This window comes from Thamnophis sirtalis, unplaced genomic scaffold, assembly GCF_051295495.1.
Source record: "Thamnophis sirtalis isolate CommonGarterSnake01/CBP01778 unplaced genomic scaffold, rThaSir2_p1.2 scaffold_6, whole genome shotgun sequence".
NCBI classification, from domain to species: domain Eukaryota; kingdom Metazoa; phylum Chordata; class Lepidosauria; order Squamata; family Natricidae; genus Thamnophis; species Thamnophis sirtalis.
The window spans coordinates 98,622,820-98,641,514 of record NW_028261386.1 but is presented as its reverse complement, the minus strand read 5'-3'; the positions used below and the strand labels follow the sequence as shown (position 1 = coordinate 98,641,514).

The window sequence follows — 18,695 nt, the reverse complement described above, 5'->3', positions numbered from 1 at the left end:
AATCACAGTGTGGCTGTTTGAATTATGACTGATCTTGGAAGTTAAGCTCTACATGGGAGATCCTCAAGGAATTTCAGATCTGTTGGTTAGATTGCAAAGATAGAAAAAATATCCTGGTAATAAATAATGGCAAAGCATTTTCACTTCACTGACAAATTGCATTCAGGTAATCATTTATTAATTGGGAAACTCAACTGCCTTTCTACTTTCAATTGTGAGCTGTTGAAAGTTAGCTAGCTGGCCACTATGAGACATCCGATCCAAATCCAAATTGAACTTTGGTCTGATTTAAAAGACACTGCATTCTTTTTAAAGGAGAATTATGTTTAATATAGTACAATAGTATTTCCACTGGCTCCACTCATTCTTCTCCTACCTGATCAGAGGGGAAGGAATTAATGATATCACAAAGCTTTGCCTGTACTGACATCGTGCTAAGCTTCATGTGATACCAGGCACTACATAGTGAAACTAAGTGAGAATCTGTGTTCCCAAAAAAGTGACTTTGAATTTAATTAGTGTGATCTTGTGCTGCAAAATCATTGGTAATGAGAACTGAGTGCAGTAAATATATGGTATGGACAGCATTAAGTATTTTGGCAAATTGACAGTAACTATCTGCATCATGAGATCTGGCGAAGGCTTATGTTTATTTATGTAGAAAAATGTGAATAGCCCTTCAGTTTGATTCCTACAATAGCATATAGTTAAAAGTATAAACAACACAATAAAGTGCAACAAAACAACATCAAACATAAGTATAACCAATTCAATAAGCCACACAAACTTATTAAAATGTCTACACAGCAGATTTTAAAAGTGGTTGCAAGAGAACGGTTATACTTTCCTAAATGTCAGCTCTTTATCATTAATGCAGTGAAGACTACTTATTTTGTCATCAAAACTATGTTGATTGAGAAATCAAAGACATTTTCCTATAAATGTGTCTAGTATGCAGCCTTCATGACATTTGTGGCTAAGTATAAATTCCTATATATAGGAAGAAAATCTTTAAGAATGTGGATGCAATGAATAATAAAAGTATTTCTATTTAGCTGTTTCCTGCAGTGTTCCATTTTGTACAATATGCTCTTTAAAATTCCTATGAAGCTGCTGGCAGTTATTGTTTATTTATTTTATTTATTTAGCTTGTCAAACATGTATGAGATAATTGTGAAGAATCTATTGTGAAAAACTAAATACAGATTCTTCAACCAGCTCTGTTCCTTTACATTTTTACTTTCCTTGAAAATAAAATGAAAGTTCCTTTGCACTTTTATTAAATACTTACTTAAATAAAACTGTCAAGTCTCTTAAAGAGAAAGAGAGATAGAGATCCCAGTAGCTCTAAGCACCTGACAAATATTCATGATTATAAAAATTATTAAAACCGGACTAAAATTTATTTTAAAAATCCTAAATAAATGTTTCAACTATAACAAGGAGGCCCAGATCCAACTTTACAACAAGTTCTCCTGTGAGCAAGCAGCTGTTTTGCAAAAAAATAAGGCAGAAAGAGAATTTTTGCATTATGAAATATTAAGTAGTTGCTCACAATTTTTCTGTTTCTGCTTTCTTGGTTTTGTTTAAACAGACCTTTTCAGATTTAATCAATAATTTTTAATTTGACAATTCTTATCAGGAGATAGGATTTAGGATTTAGGATTTTATTAGTATTTATAGGCCGCCCTTTTCCCTGAGGGGACTCAGGGCGGCTTACATAAAATAAGGAAGGGAGGGTACAGACAATAGACGCAAAGAATACATAAAAGTAAAATAGTAAGCAACATTCATTCATCATTCGGGTGGGGACATATTATCTTTATCCCCAGGCCTGACGGGCTAGCCAGGTCTTAAGGGCTGCGCGGAAGGTCTGGACGGTGGTGAGGGTACGAATCTCCATGGGGAGATCGTTCCAAAGGGTCGGAGCTACTACTGAAAAGGCTCTCCTCCGTGTGGTTGCCAGTCAGCACTGACTGGCAGATGGAACTCGGAGGAGGCCTAATCTATGCGATCTAATTGGTCGCAGGGAGGTAATTGGCAGGAGGCGGTCTCTCAAGTACGCAGATCCACTACCATGGAGGGCTTTATGAGTGACAAGTAGCACCTTGAAGCGCACCCGGAGATCAACAGGTAGCCAGCGCAGCTCGCGGAGGATAGGTGTTATGTGGGCGAACCGCGGTGCGCCCACAATCACTCGCGCGGCCGCGTTCTGGACTAGCTGAAGTCGCCGGATGCTCTTCAAGGGCAGCCCCATGTAGAGCACATTGCAGTATTCCAGCCTAGAGTTGGATACAATAAAATAAAAGCTGCTAAAACTGAGGTAGAGCTAGGTACTGTGATGCTTAGGGAAAACAAAGTGTCTCTAGGTGCCTTTTTTGGTGCCTATAAGGCTTCCTAGTCCATCTACATCAGTGGTAGTCAACCTGGTCCCTACCTCCCACTAGTGGGCATTCCAGCTTTCATGGTGGGCGGCAGGGTTTTGCTGTAACTCTGCTTTATAAATTTTATAAAGTAAAGTTACTTCCCTACTTTATTAATCACCATTACTGTGGAACCGGTGGGCGGTTAGAAAATTTTACTACTATAACAGAAATACAAAAGTGGGCGCTAAGTATAAAAAAGTTGACCACCCCTGATCTACATGGTATAAAAATATTACGGTTTTAATTACAAATTAAAATTATTTATTTCCAAGGCCTTTGGGCTTCTGGATGGTCATAGTAGGCTGATTTGTCATATCTTGGCAACTGGCTCCATTTCTGGTGTGCAGATGTTTTGTGACAGGCTACACAATCTGGAAAAACAGCAGTACATAACCACCACCACCCTTTGAAAGTGTGATAAAAGGTTACAATTCTGGTTTTTGGCTGTAATTAACATTGTCTTGGCTTGGTTAAGATCAAGGCAACTCGGAGAGAAGCTAGTCAGCTGGTGGAATTACAGAAGCATTTCATTATTAAGGATAAGTCTCAACTACTGAAGAAAAAAAAATACAATAGCCTGGCTCCATCTGACCCTCCTTGAGATTGCTAAAGTATCACAGCAATGGCTACAAGGCTAAGGAGAAAAGCCACATGACACCAGTGCAAAGCAAAGGCAGACCCTGAGAGCAGACCACAGAAATCCCAAGCAAAAATCAAATACCCATCAAAATATAAGACAGGTCCCAAAGAGCATCTAGGAGTACAGCAGTAACATGGCATCCAAAAATGCCCGTAGCAACAATAGAAATGAAAGGAAGATCAAGCAGAGAAAGTGCCATAGCAAGAGAAGACCCTGCATAGGGTGTATCTTTGGCAGTTAACTATAGTAGCAGACATTGTGAAATTCTACCAGTGGTTGGAAAGGACTGTTTAAAAACCAGCATTGAGGCATTGATCATTATAGAACAAGTATAAGCACTAAGCAGCAGATACATACATACAGGCATGTATGCATACATATTCAAGAACCATTTGCTAGGATCAGTTAATAAAGACTGCAGATCAGTGGTATAAAATGGGTATATCTGCCTTTTCTTTGGTCCAAAGCTGTATTATTAATTAAAGTAGGATAGGTATCATATAGAATACACTGAATTAAATAAAAGAACGGGTTTACTCTTCATTTTATCAAAGGGTCATCTATCTGAAATAAAATGGGCTTTCAAATATGCATGATTGGAAGCTTATTGATGCTTTTAAAATTCTTGTTGTTCAAGTGTCCTGAGAACACCATAGACAATCAAGAAAACCAATTAATAGGCCATCAAACAAATCAACCTAAATTTCTCACTCAAGGCAGAAGTGACCAGGCTAAAATTAACCTACTTTGGACACATTATGGGAAGACACAGCTCTCTGAAACAAGTTCTAATGTTGGGAAAGGTGGAAGGAAAAAAAGAAGAGGATGACCAGCAGCAAGGAAGATGGACTTGGTTAAATGGCAGTGAGCACACTATTGGAAGAGCTGAAGTTTAGGGATAGATCATCACGGAGAAAATGTATGTGGTTGCTAAGAGTTGACAACAATTTGATGGCATATAATCAATCAGTCAGTCAGTCAATGTTGCTTACAAATGGCCTGACATATATAAAGTGTAGTGCTTTGTATAATGCCACTAGCTGCCACCTACAGTTTTTAATAATGTGTTCACTAAAATGGGTAGCTCTGATCCAAACCTTGCATTAATCATGGGTGATGCAAATAATCAAGAACAATATTTAGAAGACAAAATTTAAAATAAGCTTTGCAAGCACATCAAGGGAATATTTATGTAATTCAGGAACCTTTGGAAATAAAACTGTATTTTTCAACAGAAAAAAACATGAACAAAGATTCTAAAAACACCAGCCAGTGGGAAGCAGTTAAGAGACAGCAAGCCCCATTCCAAAACATGGCAAAAGCAATTCAAATACAAAAAAAGCACATTGCCATATGGAGATATAGAGAGAAAATCAGCTAAACTCTGAAAGCACTAAATATGCAAATAGAGATATTCTTTAGAGAGGAATGAATAGAATAACTAATTAGCCAACTGGTGCCAATATCTGCCATACTGGCAAACTCTATCAAGTCCACAGGTTTTCAGGAGAGAATCAAGCTGTTCTATGGCCTGTATTTTAAATTGTTCTGCAGCTTAAAACATGTCTTGTTTTCTATTTTTCATTGCTTGTTTTAACCATGTCATTAAAAAGATGGAAATCTCAGTATTGTTTACAATCACTATGGTTAAAAGAAAGGCGGAAAGCATGGTGATTTACGGCTTCACATAGCATACCAAGTCATGGTTTGTAAATAAATCACACTTGGGTGACTGGGTATAACATGAAGTCATAAACCATGATATTCCAGCCATAATGACTCAGTTCTTACAACATATTATCTTGACCTTTATAGGCATAAGAAAAGTTTAGGGAGATGTACTGGAAAAGACTCTCTCTCTCGCTCCCTCCCTCCCTCCCTCCCTCCCTCCCTCTCTTTCTCTTTTTGTTTGTTTGTTTGTGTGTGTGTGTGTGTGATGTATGTGATCTCTGTTATCGGGGCTCTGTACAATATATGCTACCTTTATATTTTATTATTTATATTTTAAAGTTCCTTAGTTTATACCTTCATACTGAACAACTAAAAAGATTCCTTATTACAGCACAGCACATTTATAAACTCTCTTTAATCTTATTAAGACACACTCCTTAATGTAAGACTAAGCTTAATTAGATAGCATGAAAAGCTTTCTATTGTAATATTTTGTCACAAATTTTAAACAGTACTTAAATTTTAAGAGGAAGTCATGATTGACAATGACAGACACACACACTTTAAAAAAATTCCCTTGTTTTGTTTGTTCTCTCTGCCTGTCTTTTCAGGTTCTCATATTAGTATAACATTTCAGAGTCTTGCCTTTTCCCAACTTCACTTCTATTGGTCCAGACCTTTTTTAATGGCTTTCCAGGCATCATATGTCTCAAATGTATAATAAAATCTAGGACATAACTCAGTGATTTCCATCAAAGTCCCTTTTGTCTTGCTTTTCTAATCTTCTACATCCTGTAGCACCATCCTTTTTCCTTCTCTTTGGCAGATGTCCTGAGATTTTTTGAGCTTCCTGAGAAGCCGAAAAGAAATTACTGTAGTTGTGAAATCTGTAGGACAGGCAATTTTAGCAATTGTGAAAATACTACAGAAGGAAAATCAACAAAGTGTTCAGGTGCTTACCAATGGAAATGAATCAGAAAGAGGCAGGATATGAATGAACAGGTAAGCCCCGTTTTCTCTGTCTTCTATAAGCTAAGATATTTGTATCTTTAGGGAGCTGTGAACAAATTTGTCTTAACATAGCTGAACCCTTATCTGTGTTCTTATCAGAATCTCCACTAATACACTATCTGCAAGGAAGTTCAGCTTCTTCTAATTTTTTATTCTCAAGGTGAGAAATTAACAGGGCAGGGAATTCTGAAAATCCTCTTTCTTCCAAAAGCTCTTCTACTTGTCAAAGGTAGTTATTACTTTTATTCCACCCACTCCGTTTCATCGTTTTCTCTATTCTTCCACTGTTTTGTGACCCATAAAGTAAATCAACAGAAAGCTGCCATCCAATGTTAAGATAAAAGATGAAACCTAATTTGTTCTTAAATTTGCTCACCTTTCTTTTTGACTGGTGGTTGAATTTCTTCTGCATGGGAGAAAAAAAACACAAAGTTACTAGTGAATTTGAAAGGCATTCTTCTGCAGTCTTAAACAATTAAAAAAGAAAGAAATTCTGACAAAATTAACGAAGGGCCTAACTTCTGTCTGAATAGGATGAGCTTTGAAGTAACTGATTCTATATGTTATTTTTAGTCTCTACTGTATTGTTTTTTATAAACAACTCAAGGCAATGATCTTCCCTAATTTTCCTCCTTCCTCTTTTCCCCACAACCACAACCCTGTGAGATGGGTTCGACTGAGAAGGAGAAGAATTGGCCTGAAGTCATCTAGCTGGCTTTCATGGCTAAGGAGGGACTAGAACTCACAGTCTTGCAGTTTCTGGCCTGATGCCTTAACAACTAGACTAAACTGGCTTCTTTAATGCTGACTCACATTCTTCAATACGACATCATTCTGGAAATCAGACAAGTGGCTGTACAGTCTCTTCTTAAAAACCTCCAGCAATGAAGCACTATAAATTTAAGTACAATGGCATATACGGGTTCTTGCTGATTCACTATCTTCACCAGTTTATGAGTCTGAAGAATTTCACTGATCCTACTTTATAGCTAAACCTGATAAATTCCATTTAAATGTTCCTTTTCCCTCTTGTTCATACAGGCCATCCTGTTGGACAAAAGCTATTTCATTGGATATGGTAAGAACTGGATATCAGAGCACTTTTCTCCATTTTGGAGGACATGAACTGAAAGCTGCTAAGTTTCTCCTCCATAGAGAACTGATTCCATCAGGGCCGGAGATCCAGTGGTGGGTTGCAAATATTTTTACTACCAGTTTGGGCTAGCTCCCATGCGCAATGCAGGTGGGTGGGGCCTCCCGCCGCCGGTATTACCGGTTCAGCCGAACTGGGCCGAACCGGGAGCAACCCACCACTATAGGGACCTCATAATTTGTTCCTGAGCGAGGGACAAATATCAGTTGTTTTTTCACAGTTAATAAGGAAGAATATTTTCAAGTAATAAATCCTTGTCCATCATTAATACTCTGACAGTACTTGCATCTCTTATGCAAAATGCAATGTCATTAATTTGTACAGTATCTTTCAGCTAGGTGGCCTATAGAGTTTAAAATGAAAGCACTACATTCAGACAAAGCCATCGGCTCCACTGAATGGGCAGCCTTATTTGCTTCTTTTCCATTTTCTGCATTAACTTTGGTAGAACTGCACAAGCTTAAGAAGAGGCCCTAGTTGCAAAGGCATTACAATGTAGATAAATGTGCTAAGCTCCATGCCATTTCAGTCTCTGTTCAGTTCTTTGTAGGGTACTTATAGGAGTTAAGACAAAATCTAATGAAAAAGACTTCCTCATTTGGGGAAAGTCAACTTGATCAACTAGATTTCTATACAAGGAATCTTTAAAAAGTCAGTTTTCCTAGATCAGTGATCCTTTGATATAATATTATTTAAATATGGGCAAGCAGCCACTTTCCTTGGTTTTTAAAGAATTCATATTCAATTTTTCCAAATATAAAAATTGTTTGGAAAATGTCTTCTCCTATTTAAATATCACACAGCTGTTAAAGACACAGGAAATTTACCAAAAAATAAAACAAACCATTTAGGGCAGTAGCAACTTACTTAGGCTTTTACCTTTACTACAGAATACCTTTAGTTATTCAGGCATGCAACATGCAAGAAGCTGACTATTCTGCATGGCTTTCAAATAATATTTATCCATTTATCCAGAGAAGGAACGTGCAATTAGCAGGGAGGTGCATAATTAGCAAAGTCCTGACAGTACAAAGCTGAATTGTTTCTGCCCTAATACCCATTTAATTGCACAAAGCATGTGATTTTTTATTTAAAAAATCAACAAACCTTTTATTTTCAGAGATGGCTCTCCTTCACCTAAGACAAGAGAGAAAATAATAAGCAGAATAAAATGAACAGCAATTGCAATAGTGATAGCACTTAGACTTATATACCACTTTACAGTACTTTACACATCCCTCTAAGTGGCTTACAGAATCAGCATATTGCCCCCAACAATCTGGATCCTCATTTTACCCACTTTGGAAGGATAAAAGGCTGAGTCAACCTTGAGCCTGGTGAGATTCAAATTGCCAAATTGCAGACACCAGCAGTCAGCGGAGGTAGCCTATAGTACTGCACTCTAACCAATGCGCCACCACAGATCTTGAATAATAATAATAATAATCTAGTTGCATTCTTATTACATGCTAGATTATTGTCACATTTAAATGCATTCAAACATTATGACTGGTAAATAGAAAAAAGAGAGAGAAGCTCCATTTTGAGATTTTTGTACTGTTATTTTTTATGAGCATTTGAGGATTTATGGAAATGATTGTGATATGAGATAGGAATGGACAAATATGACTTTATACATGGAATTCAAGTAGTCCAAGCACCAAACAGATTTTTTTCATTGCAATTTCAGTATTTTTCATTCCAATAGCATCTATTGTGCCAAATCTGGTTTCACTCCCTAAACTCATGCTCACATCTCTTTTTCTGTCATCTTTTTTATTTGTCCTGATAGCGTCAGATGATATGGTGGCAATGTTTTGGCTCTTTTTTATTATTTGGGAAAGCTAGGGCTTTTTCCTTGACCCCAGCCCTGGGTTGCCCCTATATGTCCTACAATTGTTTGGGCAGTTTGGAAAGCTCTAATTAAATAAAAAGCCTCTAAAAATCCCTTAACTTTGAGATTTTGACATTCATTGACTACAATTAATTTGAACAAATTATCATTGAAGTCAACTACTTCCCGTCTGGGACCTTTGACCTTTCAGATAAGCTGAATGATATTTTTTCATAATTCCCAGATGTTCATGAATTGCAACCTAATATAATGAGTGTATCAGATTGCTAAAGGTTGCTATCATTACCAGGGCTACTTCAAATGTAATTCCTAAATGGTACTTCAACGTGTAAGGAAGCAGTAACATAGCATCTGTCTGCAATTGCAAGGTGTGTGTGTGTGTGTGTGTGTGTGTGTGTGTGTGTGTGTGTGTGTGTGTGTAGACTAAAGTAATAAATGAATTCATTTTATAAATGTATAAATACATTTTCTGGGATTATGTAGATGTCCTCTGCAATTGTCATGATCCTGGAAAAAGATGAAGCAGCATTAAAAATATCTGAGAGGTGCTATGTTTGTATTTCCTCATGTTTTGGAAAGCAAAGTTTTGTCTGTTCCTAATAATGACAATGGCAGTTCTTCTATTTAAAAGAAAAATATCTTTCAATCAAGTCTTAAAAATAGGAAAACTTCTAGTATCTTCCCTCTTTTGGAGTTTCTAATTGGTGTATGCAGTTCATGGTTTCTAAAAACATCAAAGAATCTTCAAACGCTAAAATTCTAATCTGCCTTAGTTTTGAGCTCTTATGAACATTATTACTATAATGTACACATTTTTAATTAGAAATTACGGACTTTTGAAAGTATTGCTGCGTTTGAGAAAGAATATAATTCGTTAAATTCTTTTTCAAATAAAATAAAGGATGTAAATGGCAACTGAAATTCTCTCAGTAACTCTATGTTTTGTTATTACAGTTTTACACTTTTATTGTCACAATTGAAAAACTCTTATGTGACAATTCTTGTTTAGAAAGGACTAGAGAGCTGCATTTCTGCTTCAGTAAACATGGGTAAATGGTCTGACACTCTATCAAGAAATGGGACTCAGTGGTAAAACAACATAATGGTTAGTATTTGCAGGTGCTACTAATCGAAGATCCCGCAGTGGCTGAAATTAGGTGCTACTTCAAGCTGTCAAATGTCCTTGTCAGGAGTGGTGTTTTTGTTCCAGCTGAATTTTAATTACAATATATTAGTTAAAAAGACGTGATTTGGGCTACAAAGAAACATCGCAATCATGAAATCATTGCTTACAGGGAGTCCTTGACTTACAACAGTTCATTTAGTGACTGTTCAAAGTTACAACAGCATTGAAAACAGTTACTTATGACCATTTTTTACACCTACGACCATAGCAGTATCCCCATGATCATGTGATTTACACTTGGATGCTTGACAACTGGTTTAAATTTATGACGGTTGCAGTGTCCCAGGATTATTTGATCATCTTTTGCGATATTTTGACAAGCAAAGTCAGTTAGGAGTCCAGAGTCACTTAACAACTGTGTTATTAATTTAACAACTGCAATGATTCATTTAACAAAACTAGAAAGAAAAGTTGTAAAATGGGGCAAAACCTACTTAACATATTTCTCACTTAGCAATATGAATTCTTGACTCAATTAAGGTCGTACATCGAGGACTACCTGTACTTCAGAGGTCCCCAACCTTTTTGGCACCAGGGTCTGGTTATGTGGAGAGAGGTTTTCTGCAGGCTGGAGGAGGTGTGGTTTCATGTGTTCATGTGTTGCATGCATCCTGTGAATGGGGTTTTACTTGTTTGTGTGGCCCGGATTATCTATCTATCTATCTATCTATCTATCTATCTATCTATCTATCTATCTATCTATCTATCTCTCTATCTCTCTCTCTCTCTCTCTCTCTCTCTCTCTCTCTCTCTCTCTCTCTCTCTCTCATCTATCTATCTATCTATCTATCTATCTATCTATCTATCTATCTATCTATCTATCTATCTATTCGTAGATTTTCATGGGTGTAGGTATGCTGGTCTTGTTGTATTAGGGTCTTTTCCTGTGTAAGATTGAGATTGTCTTGGCAATGTTTTGGCGAGGTATCACTCACCAACCTCAGGCTGGTGTTGGTGAGTGAGACCTCGCCTGAGGATGGAAAGTGAGACCTCGCCGAAATGTTGCCAAGACAATCTCAATCTTACACAGGAAAAGACCCAAATACAACAAGACCAGCATACATATATATGCATACACAAAAAATTCCATTATCACTCAAGAACCTACCCACTACAGACCCCTCATTGTCACAGCTATCATTTTGCCTAGAAATTATCAACTACACAAACATGAGCCTCAAATATGTACTGTTTTATTATTATGTCTAAACAATAATTCCTACCATGCCATAGAAAAAAAATCTGGTTTGGTGAATTCATTTAAAAAGAAGCTAATTCTGAGCTGTTAAGCCATTTATTTGTGAGTTTCATTAGAAGTTCACAAGGATTGGCACATAACCAATTTTTAAATTGCTTTAAAAGGGGGGGAAAGTCCCCATTACATCCCAAGCTCCCCAAGCCCATAACATGAGCTGTTGTTTAGACAAAACAATCAAAAGCCTCTGAGTTGTTGGACTTAGTTATGCAGTTTCCCCAAATTACTGCCAATGTATATGTTGACAAGGCCACAGGTAGCATATTAGCATTCAGATTTTCTTTCAGTTGGACTGAAATGTTATTGTTGATGCCAGCAGCTCTGACACCTACTGATTAATACAAAATGTGAGGTAGGACAAGTGAACACCCTTAGATTTGAAAGCATCCAATGTCCATTTAGAACTGCTGTTGCTCAAATATTCCTCTCTCACACAAAATTAAAATGTAAGGCTTATGAATAGTACTGCTGAAGCTAATTCCTTGGCAGCATGTTTGTCCTGTAGTTCTATCATTTTTATATATTTTAGAGAAAGGCTGAAAATACTGCTAACGTTTTAATTCTGGCGTTCTTCCCTTAATAGCACATGGATTTATTTTACAAAAATAAGAAAAAGAACTATGCTGGCCATTTTGTAAACTTTAGTGGTTTAAGAGTCACATTTCATATCCATTTTTTGCTTAAAAAATTGTGCAGCAAGATAAATCAAATCAACAGACTAACTTAAACTTACCTTTTCCATTCTCATCGTCATCTTCAAATATGAGGTCAGACAGTAAAGAAAGAAAGCCATAAATGGAATTGGTGCTCTCTTCCATAGCACCATGCATGATTCTCAATGGATCCGTGGTGAGTTTGTTTATGGACTGTCCTAAATACAAAATAGAAAGATAAGAGGAAAGAAGAAATATTGTAAAAACTGATTAACGTTGAGTTAATTAACTGATTTATAACCCCTTTAAAAGAATACTTCTTCTAAGGAGTTATCCTTGATATAAGTTATAATGAGACTACAGCATTAGAGGAGCCCTGCTGGATCTTTCGGTTCACCATTCACCCAATTTAAAGAGAACATTTTTCAATTCTTCACAGTCGCTTTTGGGTTTTACCTTCATCCAAGAGCCTGTTGATTCTTTCAAACAGCTCTAGAAGATTGGTGGATGAAGCAGGATTTATTTTTGAAAAATCCATACTGATTTTCCTTCAGTAGAACTTACCCTTCCATACACTTAATTACTGCTTATATAATTACTGTTTCTTTTTTTTAATTAAAGTTTTTTATTTTTTTCATTTTCATAACATATAATCACATGTATACTATTACATAACCAACATCATATTGTATTATTAAATGTTTACATCAATTCATCTTACCAACAACTCCCAAAAACCAATTATTGGCTCTTCTTCTCTCTATTCACCATATTTGTACTTTATCCATCACTTTCTTCTCCCTCTTCTTGTATAATTACTGTTTCATTCAGAAAAAGCATTAAACTGACAAGGCTAAAATGTCCTGATTCTCTCTTGGTGTTCTAGCTAATTGTCTATTTCAATATACATTTCCCACAGTGCATATTTACTAATTATTATTTACTTTTTCTAAGAGTTTGTGCTTCTAATGATGATACATATAAGTAACAACTTTTTTTATTTCCTGAAAAAAGCCTTTCTACTTTTAGAGTTTCCTGGGCACTACAATCAATCTATGTTGGTTAGCTTCCTGGATTTGCTGATCCTTTCTTACAATGTGATACTGGTAGTTCTCGACTTACAATAATTCATTTAGTGACTGTTCAAAGTTACAATTATGATTAAAACAAGTGACTTATGACCATTTTTCACATGATGGTTGCAGCATCCCCATGGTTATGTGATGAAAATTCAGATACTTAGCAACTGACTCATATTTATGATGGCTGTAGTGTCCTTGGGTCATGTGATGACCTTCTTACAGGCAAAGTCAATGGGGTAGCCAAATTCTCTTAACAACCATGTTACCAAATTAACAACTACAGTGATTCACTTAACAACTGTGGCAAGAAAGGTCATAACAGAGTAAAACTTAACAAATGTCTCACTTAGCAACATAAATTTTAGGCTCAATTGTGGTCCAAAGTTGAGGACTATCCATTTTTCTTGCTGAGTCTCAATTAAGTCTACTTTTTTTAAAAAAAACACACACACTATCAAGGAATTGGTTATGTTTACTTTTTCTTTCAATTTCTTTTTCATCCATCCATTCATTTTGGAATATTTTCCTTTTATAGTATTCTAAAGTACATTCATTTTAGTGAATCAAGAAATTTGGTTTTTTCAATCATGTCATAAAGATAAACAGTTTCTTGCATGACTTGACCATTTTGATCTAGTGGTTGATAATGTATCTCTAGATCTAATTTATATTTCTGACTAAAGATCTTGTACAGGAATCCAATGAGGAGACCAATCTTCATAATAGACTAGGTTTTATAACTTTACTCAGTAAAAAGTAACATTGTCAGAGTTTGTTGCATAAATTCAAATCCAGAAGCATACACAGATAACTGATGCAGCAGGATTCATTAACTTCTTTATATACATAAGAATAGATGAATAAATATACAATAACAACAGGTGGTTCTTCCAAGTAAACACAAGGCAGGAGAGTTACAGGCAAACACAAGCAGTTAGCTTAATTTCAGCAGACAAGCCCAGATATACTGTTAGTTTACTTCTCAGAGTAAATATATGCATTTGTCGCATATAAAAACAAACTTCCATATTTTTCCCCATCTACTTATCCATCAGTCCCTTAAACTCTCTGGTTTAAGTTGTGTACTAATCTTTAAATTTTTATTATTTTCTCAATTATTATATGTGATTGAATCTGAAACGGTCTAGCTTTTTTACAACAGAAATTTGAACATTCTAGACAGTTTTTCTGGTGACATCTACCAACAATATATTGCCTTATATTATTTTCTGAAACCTCTCACCCTTCCAAACTTGACACTGCTTAGACCCTGTTAACTTCCCCCCAGGGGATTACTTCAAAGTTGCTTTGGCAGTGTGCTGATGTTAAGTGTCAGCAGTTTGATTCCACTTCAGGTCAAGGAGAGTCCATCCCTCCAATTCTGTTTGTCCAGAAATGTTCCCCAAGGCCTGTCAAATGTGAATCTTTCCACTGGGTACTACATTTCATCAAGACATTGATAGCCTTGAGCTCTGCCCTTCTAGTTGTTCCTATGAGTAGAGCAGGTAGCAGTCTAAGAATGTAATGAACTTTCTAATTTCTAGGCTTCGATTTGTTATCTAGCAGCCTGAATTTGATTTTTCAGGACAGGCTAACTGCATTTTCCTAGATTACTTGTGTCAAAGGAGACCCAGGATCATTGCCTTATCCATCACACTGTTTGTCTGTTTATTTAAACAATGTAAAACAATGTAAGATCTGCTAACTTTGCATTAGGCAGGCAAGTCACTGTGGGATTATAAGTACTGGTGGAGCTGAATAGTGATAAAGAGATAAAAAGTTTGTCAGGACATGTCAATTCAAACTCTGCCTCTCATGCATTTTGTGCAACATCATGATGCAAATATTAAAGCATACAGCTTGCATCACAACATCCTAATACATACATTGCCATTTTGTCATTGCTGTGGTTAGAAATGGACACCTATACATATGATGTACAAACCTTCACAAACCCATCTCTGCCTCTGTTGTTCAAATCACCCAAGTTAAAATAAGAATAGTTATTCTAACCTTGATATTTCAGATTAGCTTGTCAGATTAGCATTTCCACCAGCACAGAAAAAAGTATAAATTTAAAAAACTAATTCTCTCACTCTTCATAGATTCATTTGGGGAAAGAAGTTATTTCCTATCATTACTGTTACAAGTAATAAGGTACATTCTCATATCAAGATAAACTACATCTTCCAAACATCTCTCAGAAAGCATGGTCATTACTGAAAATTGTAGAAATTAAATATAATCTAAAGTGCATCAATGGGGAGATTGTGCTAAATTATACTGTGGTCTGTTTAGTTTGGGGTAGTATGATATATGAATCAGGATATGATGGCGTAGTCAGCAAACTATAACTAAACATAATGTCTGAATACAACTCAGGAAAGGTGATGGTAGCAGGGATACCTCTAAAAATGATCGAGTAGAAAATTGATCTAATAGATATTTTAGCCATAAGGAAGTTATTAAAAACTGCAAACATGAACATTTAGGGCAGATTGCATTCTCTGCTTGTCCCACCAGCAATATAAGCCACCCACTGTTTCTTGAATAATAGGAACAGATGATGTCATCTTAAATCCATGCCTAGTATATTCCATACTTATTTTTTCCAGCTGTTCTTCAGGTTTTTCTTTTTTACCCGAACCATCTTAAGCCCTTCAGGATAGTGGTCTGCAATGCTTTATTCTATTTAGTGACAATCTCAGTTCCAAATAGCCACAGTATTCATCCCACCAACAGCTGGTCACTGAACTATGGATTTTTTTAAAATCCTGCTTCCCAGGCTGCTATATTTCAAACTGGTCAACAACTACCATTTTTAATTATCATGCTAGAATTTATTCAATTGTCTGATTCTGATGATAGGTAAGTAGGTAGGTAGGTAGGTAGGTAGGTAGGTAGGTAGGTAGGTAGGTAGATAGATAGATAGATAGATAGATAGATAGATAGATAGATAGATAGATAGATAGATAGATAGATAGATAGATACTATCACTTGCTTCAGTAAAGCTCAATTTGCTACACCTTCCTGATCTTGGAAACAAGATCAGGGACAGAAATATGGGTCAACAAAAATTGATATGGGATACAAACTGAAATAGAGAGCCAGTTTGGTGTAGTGTTTAAAGCATCAGGCTAAAAACTGGGAGACCATGAGTTCTAGTACCACCTTGGGTGACCTTGGGCCAGTTGCTTTCTCTCAGCTTTCGGAAAAAATCTTTCTGAAAAAAATCTTGCCAAGAAAACTGCAAGGACATCTCCAGACAGGTTCCAAGAATCCGATGTGACTGAATAGTAGGGGAAAAAAATCCCTGAATTATAGGTAGTCCTTGCTCAGTGATTCTATCATACAGCAACCATTTACAGTTACAGTGGTAATGAAAAAAAAACTTTGCAATCAATCCTTACATTTATAACTTTTGCAGATCTCTAAGCAAAGGGTAGCTGAAGTGAAATTATAAACTACAGTATGGGTTCACTAGCAACCACTTTGCTTAAGGACCAAGTTGCCAGTTCCAATTGTGGTTGCTTAAATGAGGACTACCTGTAGAATTACAAACTTGCTCCAGTTAGATATTTGTGATAAAATTTCAAACAAGTATTTACATTGTTATTCATTCCTGCTTTGCAATGCTAAACTCCTTTATATGGTAACCTTGTATTAAAGCCTTTTGCCTTTATTTATTTATAGCAATAGCACTTTACAACATTCTCTGAACATTTTACAATGTCAGCATATTGCTCCCAACAATCTGGGTCCTCATTTTACTGACCTCAGAAAAGTTATGTCAACCTGGAGTCCGTCAAGATCAAACTCTAGATGATGGACAGAGTTAGCCTGCATCCTAATTATTCTACCACTGGGTCTCCTATATTTATTATTTATCTATTATCTCTCTTATTTATCTATTTATTTATACCAATTCTATTTTTCCCTTAATCAAATATCAGTTTGTCTGTGGTGCAGTTCAAGAGGCTACTTTTTCTACTTGGTGTAAGAACTAATTACCTAAGGAACCCTAAGATCCATACTAAAATGCATTAGAGCTCTCAGAGGAAGAAGTGTAGCATTTTTCTGCAACTCTTTAAAGCAGCCATATATTTACCTGATCCTGGTCCTATTCTAGCAAAATACATTTGTACTTTGAAACCATATTAAGCAGTTGATTGCTGTCAGCATGAGGCTACAGTTCCATAATGCACGTATTCTTCCCTGCTCCACATTTCAAAAAACACTTTACATTCCATGGCCTGAACTGAGCTGCTTGTAGGTTGCTGATACAGCTAACATCTCTGTCTCAAGATCCTCCGGTTCTTGGTTATTTCTTAATCTTTATCCTTGGGGGATTTTCAAAGCCCTTCTTCCTGAACTGCCACTAAGGAGACCTTAACCCCGAGAAAGGAAACTGACTTCTGAATTTACTAGATGCCTTTATTAGTGACTTTCAGGGCTAGGTCAATGTTTTTCAAGAGTGGCATTTTTGTCTCCCTGATGTGGTTTTAACTCTTTTTTCTGACAGCTTCTTCAGCTATTGAATATGTATCGTATTTTATGATGTCTATGGAGAAACTTCTTCAAAGAAAAACCAGAAAGTTTGGGATACTTTTTGGTACTTTCATGTTTGTATCTTATCAGTTAGATTTTTTTATTTCTATTGTTGTTTTTATAAACTGTACATAGATTTTCTTGTATTTGAATTACAGCTTCATAGATTTTTCTCACTGGAGTTCTTAAGCTATGTAGTAATTAAAACTTGTATGTAATTCAGATTTAGATAGGCTTGAATCTTCATTTTTGCAACTAGTTTGGGACTATATATCTTTCTAATCTGATTTAGTTTAGGCTGTTTTATAAAAGAGTTTCAACAATTTAATATTAGAAATTATCCAATAAATAGATTAAGTCAAATAATGTGTGTGTGTGTGTGTGTGTGTGTGTCTAATTAAATATCTGAGCTATCCCTAACAAAATTATTAAAAAACTAAAACTATTATTCTAGAGTTTATTTTGCCCATTTCATGCAATAAAATCTGAATTAGCTTTGATTTTCTTTGATAATCACATTTAGTGAGCTTTAATTATCAAACTTTTTTTAAATCAAACTTCTTTGTAGCTTTTCTATATCATTGTTGCAAAAACTTCACTTCAGTTCAAAATATGAAAGGAAACTTGTTTTTTCATAGTTAGTAAAATCAACCACATGATGAAACAACACCTTTCTAATTTAGCATTTTCTTTGGCTCTCAATTTTTTTCTGTGAGCATGAACATCTAAAATATTCACTAGGGTAAACCCTTCTGTCTTTAGTTAAGGGATATTCCTTTGTATTTTTAAGACCGCATTTTAGAGTAATTTATAGTTACTAGTTAAAGTAAAAGCTGCATTTCAGGAGTTCTAACTTTGAAATCAAAATACATCTGTTGCTAGAAACATATCTGAACAGCTTGGTTGTAGACTTCCCATATTGCTGTTTTACATTTTTGTCTTAAATCAACTTTGTATTGGTATTAAGAACCTTACCAGATGATGCATGAGTAGTTATTTGTTTCAATGAAGAACATGGGTTACCTCTACAAGGAAGATTCTAATGAATTCAAATTATCTGAATAAACCTGGGAAATTCAAATATATTAAAATGCATCATGTGACATCAAGGTTGCCCATACTGTGCAGTCTCCATGAATTAGCCTCAGTGATTACTGTTCCATTAAATATCAGTATCCAGACCACAGTGCATGAGTGTATAAATTTCTGTGCTA

The 18,695-nt window shown here is 35.8% G+C and overlaps 1 protein-coding gene across 1 annotated transcript in view; it reads right to left on the bottom strand.

Moving 5' to 3' along the window:
* TRDN (triadin) overlaps positions 1-18,695 on the bottom strand; it is a 231,089-nt gene that overhangs the window by 195,549 nt on the left and 16,845 nt on the right. Inside the window, exons 3-5 of the mRNA XM_087719027.1 lie at positions 11,931-12,068; positions 8,009-8,038; positions 6,125-6,154 (exon numbers count right to left, since the gene is read on the bottom strand). Coding sequence (XP_087575153.1) covers positions 6,125-6,154; positions 8,009-8,038; positions 11,931-12,068 — 198 coding nt within the window. The remainder of the gene's footprint in view (positions 1-6,124; positions 6,155-8,008; positions 8,039-11,930; positions 12,069-18,695) is intronic.